Source organism: Mirounga leonina, unplaced genomic scaffold (genome assembly GCF_011800145.1).
Source record: "Mirounga leonina isolate KUSES-001 unplaced genomic scaffold, KU_Mleo_1.0 Mir_127, whole genome shotgun sequence".
NCBI classification, from domain to species: domain Eukaryota; kingdom Metazoa; phylum Chordata; class Mammalia; order Carnivora; family Phocidae; genus Mirounga; species Mirounga leonina.
In genome coordinates, this window is record NW_023270316.1 from 1,014,820 (window position 1) to 1,026,245 (window position 11,426).

General features: G+C 59.4%; 1 protein-coding gene across 1 annotated transcript in view; it reads right to left on the reverse strand.

The window, feature by feature from the left end:
* Positions 1–11,426, reverse strand: part of ATP11A (ATPase phospholipid transporting 11A) — a 116,423-nt gene that overhangs the window by 7,850 nt on the left and 97,147 nt on the right. Inside the window, exons 25-29 of the mRNA XM_035003779.1 lie at positions 10,583–10,710; positions 8,886–9,021; positions 3,554–3,619; positions 2,806–2,909; positions 1,137–1,302 (exon numbers count right to left, since the gene is read on the reverse strand). Of these exons, the coding sequence (XP_034859670.1) occupies positions 1,137–1,302; positions 2,806–2,909; positions 3,554–3,619; positions 8,886–9,021; positions 10,583–10,710 (600 nt within the window). The remainder of the gene's footprint in view (positions 1–1,136; positions 1,303–2,805; positions 2,910–3,553; positions 3,620–8,885; positions 9,022–10,582; positions 10,711–11,426) is intronic.

An 11,426-nucleotide genomic window follows, 5' to 3' on the forward strand; every position in this document is an offset into this window, starting at 1 on the left:
GGGATGGGGGATGTGCCCTCCCTGAGATCGCAGGGGTGAGGGGATGGGGGATGTGCCCTCCCTGAGATCGCAGGGGTGAGGGGACGGGGGACGTGCCCTCCGTGAGATCGCAGGGGTGAGGGGATGGGGGACGTGCCCTCCCTGAGATCACAGGCGTGAGGGGATGGTGGGCATGTTCTCCCTGAGATCTCAGAGGTGAGGGGGGTGTCTTTTCTGAGATCGCAGGGGTGAGGGATGGGGAATGTGCCCTCCTTGAGATTGCAGGGGTGAAGGAATGAAGGGGAAGGAGTGCTCCCTGAGATCTCAGGGGTGAGGGGACGGGGGACGTGCCCTCCCTGAGATCGCAGGGGTGAGGGGACAGGGGACGTGCCCCTCCCTGAGATCGCAGGGGTGAGGGGACAGGGGACGTGCCCCTCCCTGAGATCACAGGCGTGAGGGGACAGGGGACGTGCCCTCCCTGAGATCGCAGGGGTGAGGGGATGGGGGACGTGCCCTCCCTGAGATCACAGGCGTGAGGGGATGGGGGATGTGCCCTCCCTGAGATCGCAGGGGTGAGGGGACGGGGGACGTGCCCTCCCGGAGATCGCAGGGGTGAGGGGATGAAGGGGGACGAGCCCTTGCTGAGAACTCTGAGCAGCTCTGGCCCCTGCTGCTACGGTTACACTGGGCCGGGCGTTCTGCACATGTCACTTCTCTCCTGAATCCAGAATTCATCTGCTGGCCTCCATCTGGGATTGCGGAAACCACGGGACCCCTGTACTCACCAGAATTGCCCAGTATAAACGCTAACGCTTGGGGCCACAGTCACCATCCCTAAAACTAATGCAACTTTCCCTTCGAGGTAACAACTAATTCTGAAAACTTTTTTGGATTTACACAAGATAATCTTCCTTCTGTATCGGCTCAGCCCGTCCCCCTCGATCCTTCTCTGACTTCAGCGGACCAGCGTCTCGGGCCCGAACGCGGTCATCCCGCGTTTCCCCCGCGTTGTCTAACGCTCGTCAGTAACACCCGGACTGAGCGCATCTCCCAAGCAAGCCTCTCCTGCTTTCCTCACAGCATCACAGCGCCTGTTCCGGCTGGGCCCCCGCGCCCCCCGCCCCCCTGCAGCACCCCCAGCCCCGCCCCACCCCTACCTGGACTCTCTCTGTGGCACTGGGCCACAGCTGCCTGCACAGGACTTTCTTGAGAACGTCAGGAAGGAGGCTGACAGTGATGAGCAGGATGATGAGCAGCCAGGCAGGGCCGCTGGACAACATCTGGATGAACACATAGTACATTCGCTGGTAATTCAGGAACGGCCTGGAAAGAGAACAGATGAGCACGTCGGAGGTCACCCGGAGGACAGCGCGCTCTCTGCTCTCAGGAAAAGCCCGCCCGATCCCCGAGGTTTTACTTCTGCCGCTGACCCTCCTGGGTGTGTGTGCGCCCGCCTACTCATGAGCAACGGGCCGCAGGATTTCCCCGTCAGGCCGGGCAGGGAGGAGTTCTGCAAGTCATCCCAAAGAGACGGGATGTCCCTGGAGCTGTTTCTGGACAGCGGAAAATGATTTTAAAAGATTAAAATAGTTGATTTTTTTTTTTTGGTATCTTGGAACCACAACCTGAGCGATGGCTGTTAACATGCTCAAGACACACACGGGTTCTGATCAGCAGCGCTAGTTAACCACCCTGGGCTTATACAGTGAAAAAATGACATTTTTTCCTATGAAAAGAGAGAGCACGAAGGGCCTCCCTTCCAGGCAAACCTGTGATTCAAGAAAACATCCACACTGCACTCCAAGACGGAAGCTGGAAGGGACCAGCAGCGAACCGGGGTTAGTTCTGCCATCCGTGCGCCCAAGGCGGGGAGCGGGGCGGACGGGTGCTCCGGACGGAACGTGGACGTCACAGGCCGGAGGCCACCACAAGCCCGTCCAGCTTGGCACCGCAGGTCCCCAAGAACACGCAGCACAGGGCCCTGGCCACTAGAGGTCAGCGACGCTCTGACAGGCGGGGCGGGCACGGCGCTGAGGGCAGAGCCCCACGCTCCAGGCTGCCCGACACGGGCACTGCGGAGGGGACGCCGCGTCCGGCCAGCACGCCCGGGGGAGGCACGCCCAGGACCCCCTTGTCCCAGCCGCGCTCAGGAAATGCTCCGTCTCACGCAGAGGTGGGGGCACCGTGTGTGCCGAGACGGGGGCGGGACGAGGTGGGACCAGCTGCCTGGGCGAAGGGCGACGCATCAGAGGGGTCCTGAAGGACACGTAAGAGCTCACGGGGCAGGCTGGCGGGAAAGGACAGCCGGGCAGAAGGAACAGCATGAGCCACGGTGTGCCACGGAAAGCACCCGAGCAGGCACCACACACACAACCACGTCTCGCCCCTGCTGGAGGCCACGGAGCACTGGGACCCTGCCACTTCTCCACGGAGCGTCCCGGGTGGCCTCCCAGGAGCAGGGCCCCGTCCGCCAGCAGCGGTGGGGGGGCCCCAGGCCGGCCCCACCTGCTACGCCCGCTAGGCCCGCTCACCACCGCTGCAGCATGGAAGGCTGGCCACGGCACGCCCACAAGCAGTTAGCCCGGGCCCCATCCCGGGACACATCTAGGACGCCCAGCCCACCACGGCGAGGGTGATGCCCGCCCGGGCCACAGCGTAAATGACTTCTCTCGAGAAGACTCGTCTGACCTGCGATCTGACGCAGGTCCCTGGCGGCAGCGCCTGGCCTCCCTGGTCTCAGCTAGTCACCTGCCACGCAGCGTGGCTCCCCCACGGAGAACGTGGGTCCAGGGAGTGGGGACCCCTCGGCCTTGCGCCCCCACGTACCAGATAATTCCTCCCCAGAGGAGGGAGAAGACAACGTAGAACAGCAGGGACCCCCAGATGACAAAGTGGTTTATCCAAGTCCAGTAGTGCGTATCGAGCGCCAACTGAAAGAGAGACACAGGCCGCGGGTCGGGGCCTCGTCGGGACCTTGTCAGGGCCTCGGCCACAGCATCGCGGACCGGCAGTGGGAGAGAACGGGGAACACGGACCACCCCGCCTCCACAGCAGCCAAGACGCCCACATAAACCTGCTGAGGAAGCACAACCAGAGCTCCCAGAGGAGAGAGACAAGGCAATGTCCCCGCATCCCGGGGGGCACGCCCCGGAGTGTCTTCCGCTTGGCGAGGACCCCGCGGCCCAGCTACCCTGTCGGCTGTGTTCCCACCGTGGAGACTTGGGGCGACAGTCTGAGGAATGCAGAATCTGGCTTGACTTTCAAAAGAGCTGAATTTCCCATAATACATTCATTTGTTTTAAAGTAGCTTTTGACTGTATTGGGGCTTGTTGTTTAAAGGAATTCTCACCCGACTCCTTTTATAAAGAAAAGGCTCATTCCCTCATTCACCTTCTGTGTCATTCCAGAAGTTCACGTATTGGCCGCCCGGCACCCAGTGCACTGCGTCCCCACTTGACTTCTTAAATGACTGAACGTGACCCTGGAGGGCGGCCCGGGGCATGGGGGCTCCAGCCCGGGCACGGTTACAATGGACAGGGCGGCTGAAGAAGGAACATCAACGGCATGCGCTTACCTTTAGTGTGACTGTAAATACCATCACAGTGAACACCAGCGTCCCAAAGGTCCAGTTTCCAAAGATCTGTGGGGGGAAATCATCCAAAGAGTCTCCAGTTAATACACATCATTCCCCTCCACGCTCAAGACAAGACTGTCAGAGAACACAGCTCAGGGCTCTCTCGGACCAGCGCTCCAGACCCCAAAGACATAGGGATGGGAAGAAGCTGGCCGTCGACACCCCGGCCCCCCCGACCTCCGGGGTCCCTGCGCCACCCCCTAGGGGCCAGGCCAGCGGTTGGGGGATGGGTTCAGAGTCCTTCCTGCACTGGCCCCTCCACGTCAGCCCCCTCGACCCTCCACAAACATCAGTCCTGACGTGGCGGATGGAGAGGGAGCGGGAACGCTCGTGTGCAGGGTGCCGGCCGCCGGCCGTGTCTCTTCCGCGTCGTGTTCCCTGCGGAAGAGACGCGGCCCAGCTCCCCGGCTCCGCGCCGTCTGCACGCTCAAGAACAGACTCAGGAGCACTGGCTACCTCCTCTAACTCAACTCAGACGCCTGCCCGCCCTGGAACAAAACCAAGGACGGGAGCGAGCCGCCCAAGAGGACAGCCGTGTCCTAAACGGGCGACCCCGTGAGGGTGGCGCGTTCCCCTGGACGGTCACGGGGAGGGGGAAATGGAGGCAGACGAGACCGCTGCACAGAGGCCCTGGCAGCCCGTCTGACGGCCAGCACCACAGACGCGCCAACAGTGCCGAGGAAGATGCCCCCCGCCCCCGGCACGGCACCGCGAAGCCACACGTGGTGGAAACATAGGGTCAGATCACGAAAACAAGACATTTCTCAACTACAGACAAAGACACAGAAGACGAAACACCGACTTTCTCTTAGGGGGAAATCAGTCCGCTGGAGATTTTATTCTCTTCAAGGTTTCTCCAGAATCCCCTAAGCACGGACCCCCTTCTGGTTTCTGTGAACCGCGCCTCTCAGAAAACGTTCCTAGTACTTCTTTAAAAGCCAACAGCTCTATTTCATTAAGAATTAAGAGGCTGGAATACAAGGAGCTTTCTGTACAGTTAGTTTTCAACAGAGAAAACGCCGGCGAACACGGAGGCTAGGTCTTTGCATACGTTTGGCGAGGTAGGGTTCTAGAGTTCGTGTGAGGACACAGAGCCCCACAGACCCCCACCAACATCCGGACCTCATTCCCCAGTCCATCACTGGGATCAAAACGGGGCTTCCATCCCTCGGACCCACACATGGGGGCTGGTGCCTGGAGGCGACTCTGCCCCCAGGGGACCCCCGCAAAGTCCCAGGACGGTTCTGGCTGCCACGCTGGGGAGGGGGCTGCTACTGGCACCTCGCGGGAAGGGCTGGGGTCTGCTGCCTGCACAGGGCGGCCCCACGACCAGGGACCAGAACTTCCCAGCCCCCAGAGGCCACAGCGCCCAGGAAAGAAACTCTGACCGAAAAGTGCAGTCTTGTTTCGCTTTGGGGGCAGGAAAAGTTTTTTAAGCTCTGAGACCAGGAGCAGCTTGGCAGCAGGCTACAGAAATGCTGGGCCAGCAGGTGTCGGAAACCACGCTGCGTTTTGTTTTCACTGGAAGCTGATGCTTGCAGACAAAGGACATGGTGAGCAGGCTTGAATCCCGTGTGGGCCTGTCAGCGGGACCTGGCAGGAAGGCCTGCCCCTCCGCTTCCTGACACCTGGGGCCCGTGGTCACACCCCTGCTTGGCAGGGGACACGGAAATCTTTTTTCAGGGCCGGGTAACAGCAAGGGGCACAGCAGACGCGCGGGGTCCCACCCAGCGCATCGCCAGCTGGTAGATTTGTGGAGCTGGAAATTACGGCCGGCCTGAGATTCCATACCAAGTAGGGCTCCCGATGCCTCGCGCAGTAACGCGTGGGCCTCAGCTGTAATTTCTACGGGCACGGACCAACAACACCCAACTAACTTGGCTCCAGAACTGGGAAATTTGGTTCCGAGCCCCGGCAATGAAGACACGTCTGCTCTACCTTCACCTACACCCTCGGCCGCCAGTCCTGAGTCACCAGGACAGCGGGTCGGGGGACGGCTCTGGGAGCACCCTCGAAAGTCCTCATCCATCCTCGCAGTGGGGAGCCCTCAGGCTTTTGTCACTGAAGTTGCTTGCCACTATTTCTATGGATTTTGGGGGTGGGAGGCGAAAGGGTGTCCAGAGGGTTTGCTTTCTGAATGGCATCGGTCCCAGGTGCACTGCACCTGATTTCCTAACAGAGCACTCCCCTCGGTGCAGACTCCCAGGGACTCCCAGCCCCGTGTGGGGACAGCGAACACCTGGGGAGCCTGCGAGCCTCCAGCTCCACCTCACTCGCCCTTGGTCCCCCCTCTGCCCGCCCAGGAGCATCCTGTAGGAAAGCGTTCTGCTCCTAAAGGCCCTCAAACCCAGACCAACTTCACCGTCATGTGTAAAAATATTCCACAACAAACAACACACACGGTCCACGCTCCCTTCACGCGGACTCCGCCGTCTGTTCTCGCTGTTTGCTGAGCCCCGTTACCACCTCTGGAAGGAACCTGCTGCTCCACACGAGTACGTCCATTACTGCCTCTGTGAGCTCGTTTGTGCATCACAGGGAGAAACAGCTTTGGTGTGTGTGCAGAAAATGCTCCCTAAGTGAATTTCTTTTCAAGAAGTTACGATGAGCATTGCCTCAACACCACACGGGATCTATGCACATTCCTACGGAACGATGTAGCTCTTAAGGAAACGGGTCCTCACCTGCTGACCACGAGTGGATGAACCCCACGGATGCACCCTGAGCAGGAAGGGTGGGTGTCCAGGGAGGGATGGACATTACAATCAGCAAACTCCTGCTGCCCACGAACCAAGAGCTTCATCAGTCTCCGGAGACTGGCCCTCGATGCTCTTGGGTTCTGGGGTTTATCTGAATTACCAGAGAACCAGGCTACAATGCTATCTTAGTTTTGTGGGCGATCGAACCCTCTTACCCGCAAAGCGAACAAGAAATGCTCCATCTGGAGATGTGGACGCACTGGGGTGGGGGCAAGGGGGGGGTGGGCTAGAGTTTGAACACCAGACGTTTAACCCTGGCCTTGCCCTGTGTGCAGTGGCCTTGGGCCCCCCCATCCTACTGGGGCTCCTGTCCTCCCAGGGATGTGGGATGGAGATGAGCGCCACTCCTGACTCGGGGATGCTGTGGTTACTATTCATCTCGCTCTGATGAGCCCGGTCTTGGGGCTCCCCACCATCTACGGAGCACTGACTTGCAGGAGACTTCACCTCTCAGAGCGTCACTGTGGACACACACCTCACCTCACAGACCCTGCTTGGCACCACGTGCCCCGTGCCTGGTTCACAGTATCACCAGGCTTCTGAGCAGCTTCCTGTGTGGACAGGCCAGCAAGTAGGGCCGAGGGTGGGCTCAGGAAGCTCTCAGCCAGCGGGCAACAGGGCACCTGCCGGGCTGATCTTCGATGCAGCGGTGCGGGCCGACTCTGCTTTCTCCGTCCTGGTCTCTCTCTCTGTCCTTGCTTCAAATTCTAACAACAGCCCCGCACGCTAACAGCCCCTCAAAGGCGTGCGTGTGTGTGTGGGGTTATCAGTGTTGCGGAAAAGCCCCGGCCTAGAAGTCAGGACTCAGGCCCCATGGAAGCTCAAGGCACCCCAAGGAAACAGGCCAGTCGGAGAGAGCAGCAGGGACCTGGCAGAAGTTCCTGCATCCGCTGGAGGCGTCCAGAGCACCACGGCACCCTGAGGAGCGGCTCGAGGCACATCAGGGCTCCGGGGATTTGAGCACAAGCTGGAGACACTGCCTGGGCCTCACGAGGGACCGCACCACACCTGCCAGCCGGCACGACCACGTCCAGGGTGCACAGGCCACCCACGTCGTCGTGCGCGTCCGTTCCCCGCTGAAACCGGGCAGGACTGGTTCTCTCACTAGGGACTCTCGAGACCGGGGCAACGAAGGAGCAGCACGGAATAAAATGACACCATCGGCATTGCACGAAAGCCCCAGTTTGAGCGCCCATGTGTGTATGCTACTTCATCCGTCTGAACTTGGTGCTTTGATGTTAATGCCAGGAGTGAGCAGCACCGTGTGAGGAGGCTTCTCGCGGTGGCAACAGGCTAACTCGGTCCTGACGTCCCAGCTCCGGGGACCCGAAATCTTAGTCTTAACTTCCTAAGACACATGCAAGACCCTCCCTCAGGGCCTCGCCGCAGGAAGTCCTGTGGGGACCCCGCAGGAGGACGGGCCTGGGGCCGGCTGGCACCCGGGAATTATCCAAGCAAATGAAGACAAAGGAGTACATTCTAGAGAAACGTCAAGCTTTCAAAAAGCAAAATGAGATATTTAAAACATTTTCAAGATCAATTCAGTAAAAGTTGATTTAAGCTACAATGAAAGAGAGCAGCACCTTAGTAACGAGGAGAAAAAAAGTTCGCCCCGTACCAGCGAACAGCGGGCTGCCCGGCGGGCAGGGGGTCACGTCGGTGCAGCCGCCAAGCCCGGGCAGCCCTCCGGAGGGCACGGCCCTCAAGTGCGCCCGTGCGTCCCCCGCGTGTCCCCGAGGCCCGGGTCTGCCACACAAAGCGCGTCCCCACCGGGCCTCCCATGCGTGGGACGGCACCGTGCACGAAGTGCAAACGTATCAATTACACCCAGCACCGCCTCGGCTGGCGAGCCCGACACAGAACTCCAGAGAAGAAACAGCAAGCACGCAGGACCAAATGCACACACACTCGCCTAAGGCAGCTGGCCCCGCGTGGGGGCTGGTGGCAGCTTTCTACCGACAAAGCACACAGAAGAAGTCACAGGTGAAAATATTTCGAGAAATATTTTATTTTTAAGGCACTCCAAAACATAAAGGACAAACCCACAGTTTTCTTACCATGTGTGTGTTGGTGGTCATTATCTGAGAGTGGGGAGGGAAGCCCGAGGCAAAAAGACAAAAGCGAGATACGAGTAAAACAACCCCAGAGGTTATGCAAACAAGCAGGGAGCTGCCTGGTTACTAGCAAACTCTCAATCTACTCTTTGCAAAGGTAGCAGATACTTAAGGTAAATACGGGTGGAAAAAAGCTACAGTGTGTTAAATACGAAATTAACTCCCAAAGGAACTAAACTAGGCCTGAGCAAGGGAATGAACAAAGTGGCTCGCGGTGAGACACAGTGCCATGAGCCTGGGACTCCCGGGAAGGGTGTGTCCGGCAGGAGCAGGGGCACCGCGGCCTCGAGGCGCTTTGGTGGACAGATGCCCCAGTACCAGGCCCCACAGGCTACCCCGGCCCGCGCCCGCATGGCACTCCCAAGCGGCCCAGCCCACACGATGCGGTTCCGTACTAACCTGTCCATTGCTGGTCACTGTTGTGTTTTCAAACATGAAGTAAGCACCAAAGAAAAATACCAGAGCATCAAATACTCCTAAGAATGTCCAATAGATGAACACGCGCCAACGGAGCAGAGCGTTCTTGGCGATATCTCTGTGGAAGGGGACAGGTGAGATCACACATCAGGGACACCAGACTCTCACAGTGGCCGGGCCACCCCCACGCTCTGTTGTGACCATCTGGCCAGGAAGGCCCCCTCAGTCACGGCACCGTCCCAGGCTGCAGAGCCAGCTGGCTCCACCACACGATTAAAGTGGGTCATGGAGAAACAGGCCCAGTACACAGGGTCGCCCTGCCCGGCAGGTCTACTCCCGTGCCTGCCTGAACCCCTCCACACCTGCCCTGGGGCTGGACACGTGCTCTGATCTCACAGAGCCTTCCGGGTGGATCCTGGTGGGCTCCTCCTGATAGCTTCTAGCACCGACCGTGTCCCCGCGCCATACTCCGCCTGCCCCCTGGCCGCCTGCCAACACCCCTGCCCCTCACCCAGCACCACGCCTGGCTCCACAAAGCCCTTGGGGCAGCCAGAGCACCAGACTGCTGTACCAGAAGCAGAATCAGAGCACAGTGAACCGAGCACATGCGCGGGGGCATGGGACCCCCGGACAACGTCCCTGTGGGATCAAATGCAAATGACATTTGGTTCTCTCCTTCCAGGTGGACACTGATGTGTCTGAGGGCAGGCTCACATCTCTGCTTGTGAACGGACCCAGGACATGAGGCCCACACCCGTCCCGCGTGACATGGGCTGTGGGCCTCAGGCTCGTGGCGCATCTCCTGTCAGGCCACGGGAGGCCGGCTGCAGGGGTCCCTCCGGACGCAGGCCTACCTCGGCGTCTCCCGTCTCCTCAGACGCGTTCCCCCCACTGAAGGCACAGACAGCGAGCTCCACGCTTGCCTGCTTGTCGCCCACAGGGATCCCTGGGGCTCGGGGGCTTCAGATCCCACATCACGGCAGACACTCTGATGGGGCCGTGACGCTGGCAGGTGCTCTGTACCGTGTGGCCACGGGACGCCCACACACACAGACGGACACAAGTAAACCTGGGCGCCCGGAGGGATGCCGTCAACCCCCGTGCGACGTTCTGTTCGGCAGTAACCACCAGGGTCACTGGAGAAACGCTCAGAACCCGCGTACCCTTAAAACTATTCATGAATCTAAAATTACTTGACCTAAGAAGTTAAATTTAAGAAAAACCACAAAAAAGTAACACACTGAATCTGCCAGCCATCTTGGAGTACGATTCCAAATTGGCAGAAAACGCCTTTTCCTGATGATTAAAAAGTACTTTTTAGCAAAAAAAGGCACTCTGAGGTCAGATCTGCTAACTTTTCTCTTCATCTCACTGAATGGGACGTACTTGGTTTTTAAAGGATAATTTAGGCTCTAGATCCACTGGGGTCACCAGGGGGCAGAACCGCGTATCCCGGGTCCTCTCATAACTACTTAACAGGCACGCTCAGATGCAGCACCAATCCTCTCCCTCAGTCTGAAGTATGTTCGCTTCAGTTACGTGGTCTCCCCGTGAAAGCCTCTCTGGGGGAAGCGAGTGCACCAGCCTGAGCGCTTCGGGCTTTTCCGCCAGGGAGCGGGCTGCAGGGTGGGGGCACCTAGTGCACCTGGGCTCCCGTCGCGGGCGGCGCCTGTAGATACCTGTAGAGGGAGGGGTCTCTCCGCAGCGTGTCGATGCTGACGTGCTGTTCCATCAGGCTGTACAAGAGGATCGGGAGGGAGGTGAAGCTGATGTTGTACAGAGTCAGGTAGGCAGTGTCGTACAAAGTCTGTGGGGAGCACAAAATCAACCTGAAAACCGCACTCCTCCGTGGATCTCCACAAACCGCTCTGATGCTTTCTTGAAATGTACACGTATTTCTTAATTTGCAAAGACCCAGACCCACGAGCATTTTAACGGCAGAGTCCACTCTCTGCAGCTACAGACAGCGGGACACTTCTCAGTCCTTCCTGGCGTCAACAGTCAGGTGAAAGCTGCAGCCAACACAGATGCCACCGGGACCCACCCCATTTGGCCGCTGCAGACTTGCAACAGAAACAGTTGCGGAGAAGTCTGCAATCTTGATGGCCACCTTCAAGCTTCAATATTCTCCAGTCCCGGCCCCTCGGGCAGAAGCAGGGACGTGACGGGAAGGGGATGCCCCGAGGGGCCACTGTTCTCCTGGGCAGCTCGGCACCCAAGTGTGCCAGATGCTGACGATCAGGCACCCGGTGAGGGCCTCAGATGCCCACTCAGTCCTCTCCATTAGGGGCAGAAAGCCGCCACAGCCTTTGGGGGCAGGTGAGCTGGGCACCTCGCTGGTGGGCCACGTGAGCAAGCCCACGGTAGCCACTGGGCATCGGCCACAGTGGCCACTCCACGTCTGCTCCTGAACCTGCCTGTGGACCGGGCTGCACAGGGGTGCGAGGTGGAGGGCACTGCACCCCTGACCTGCTGCCCCCTGCAGCCTGCGCCCCCTTACAGCCTCCTCGCCCCTGCAGCCTG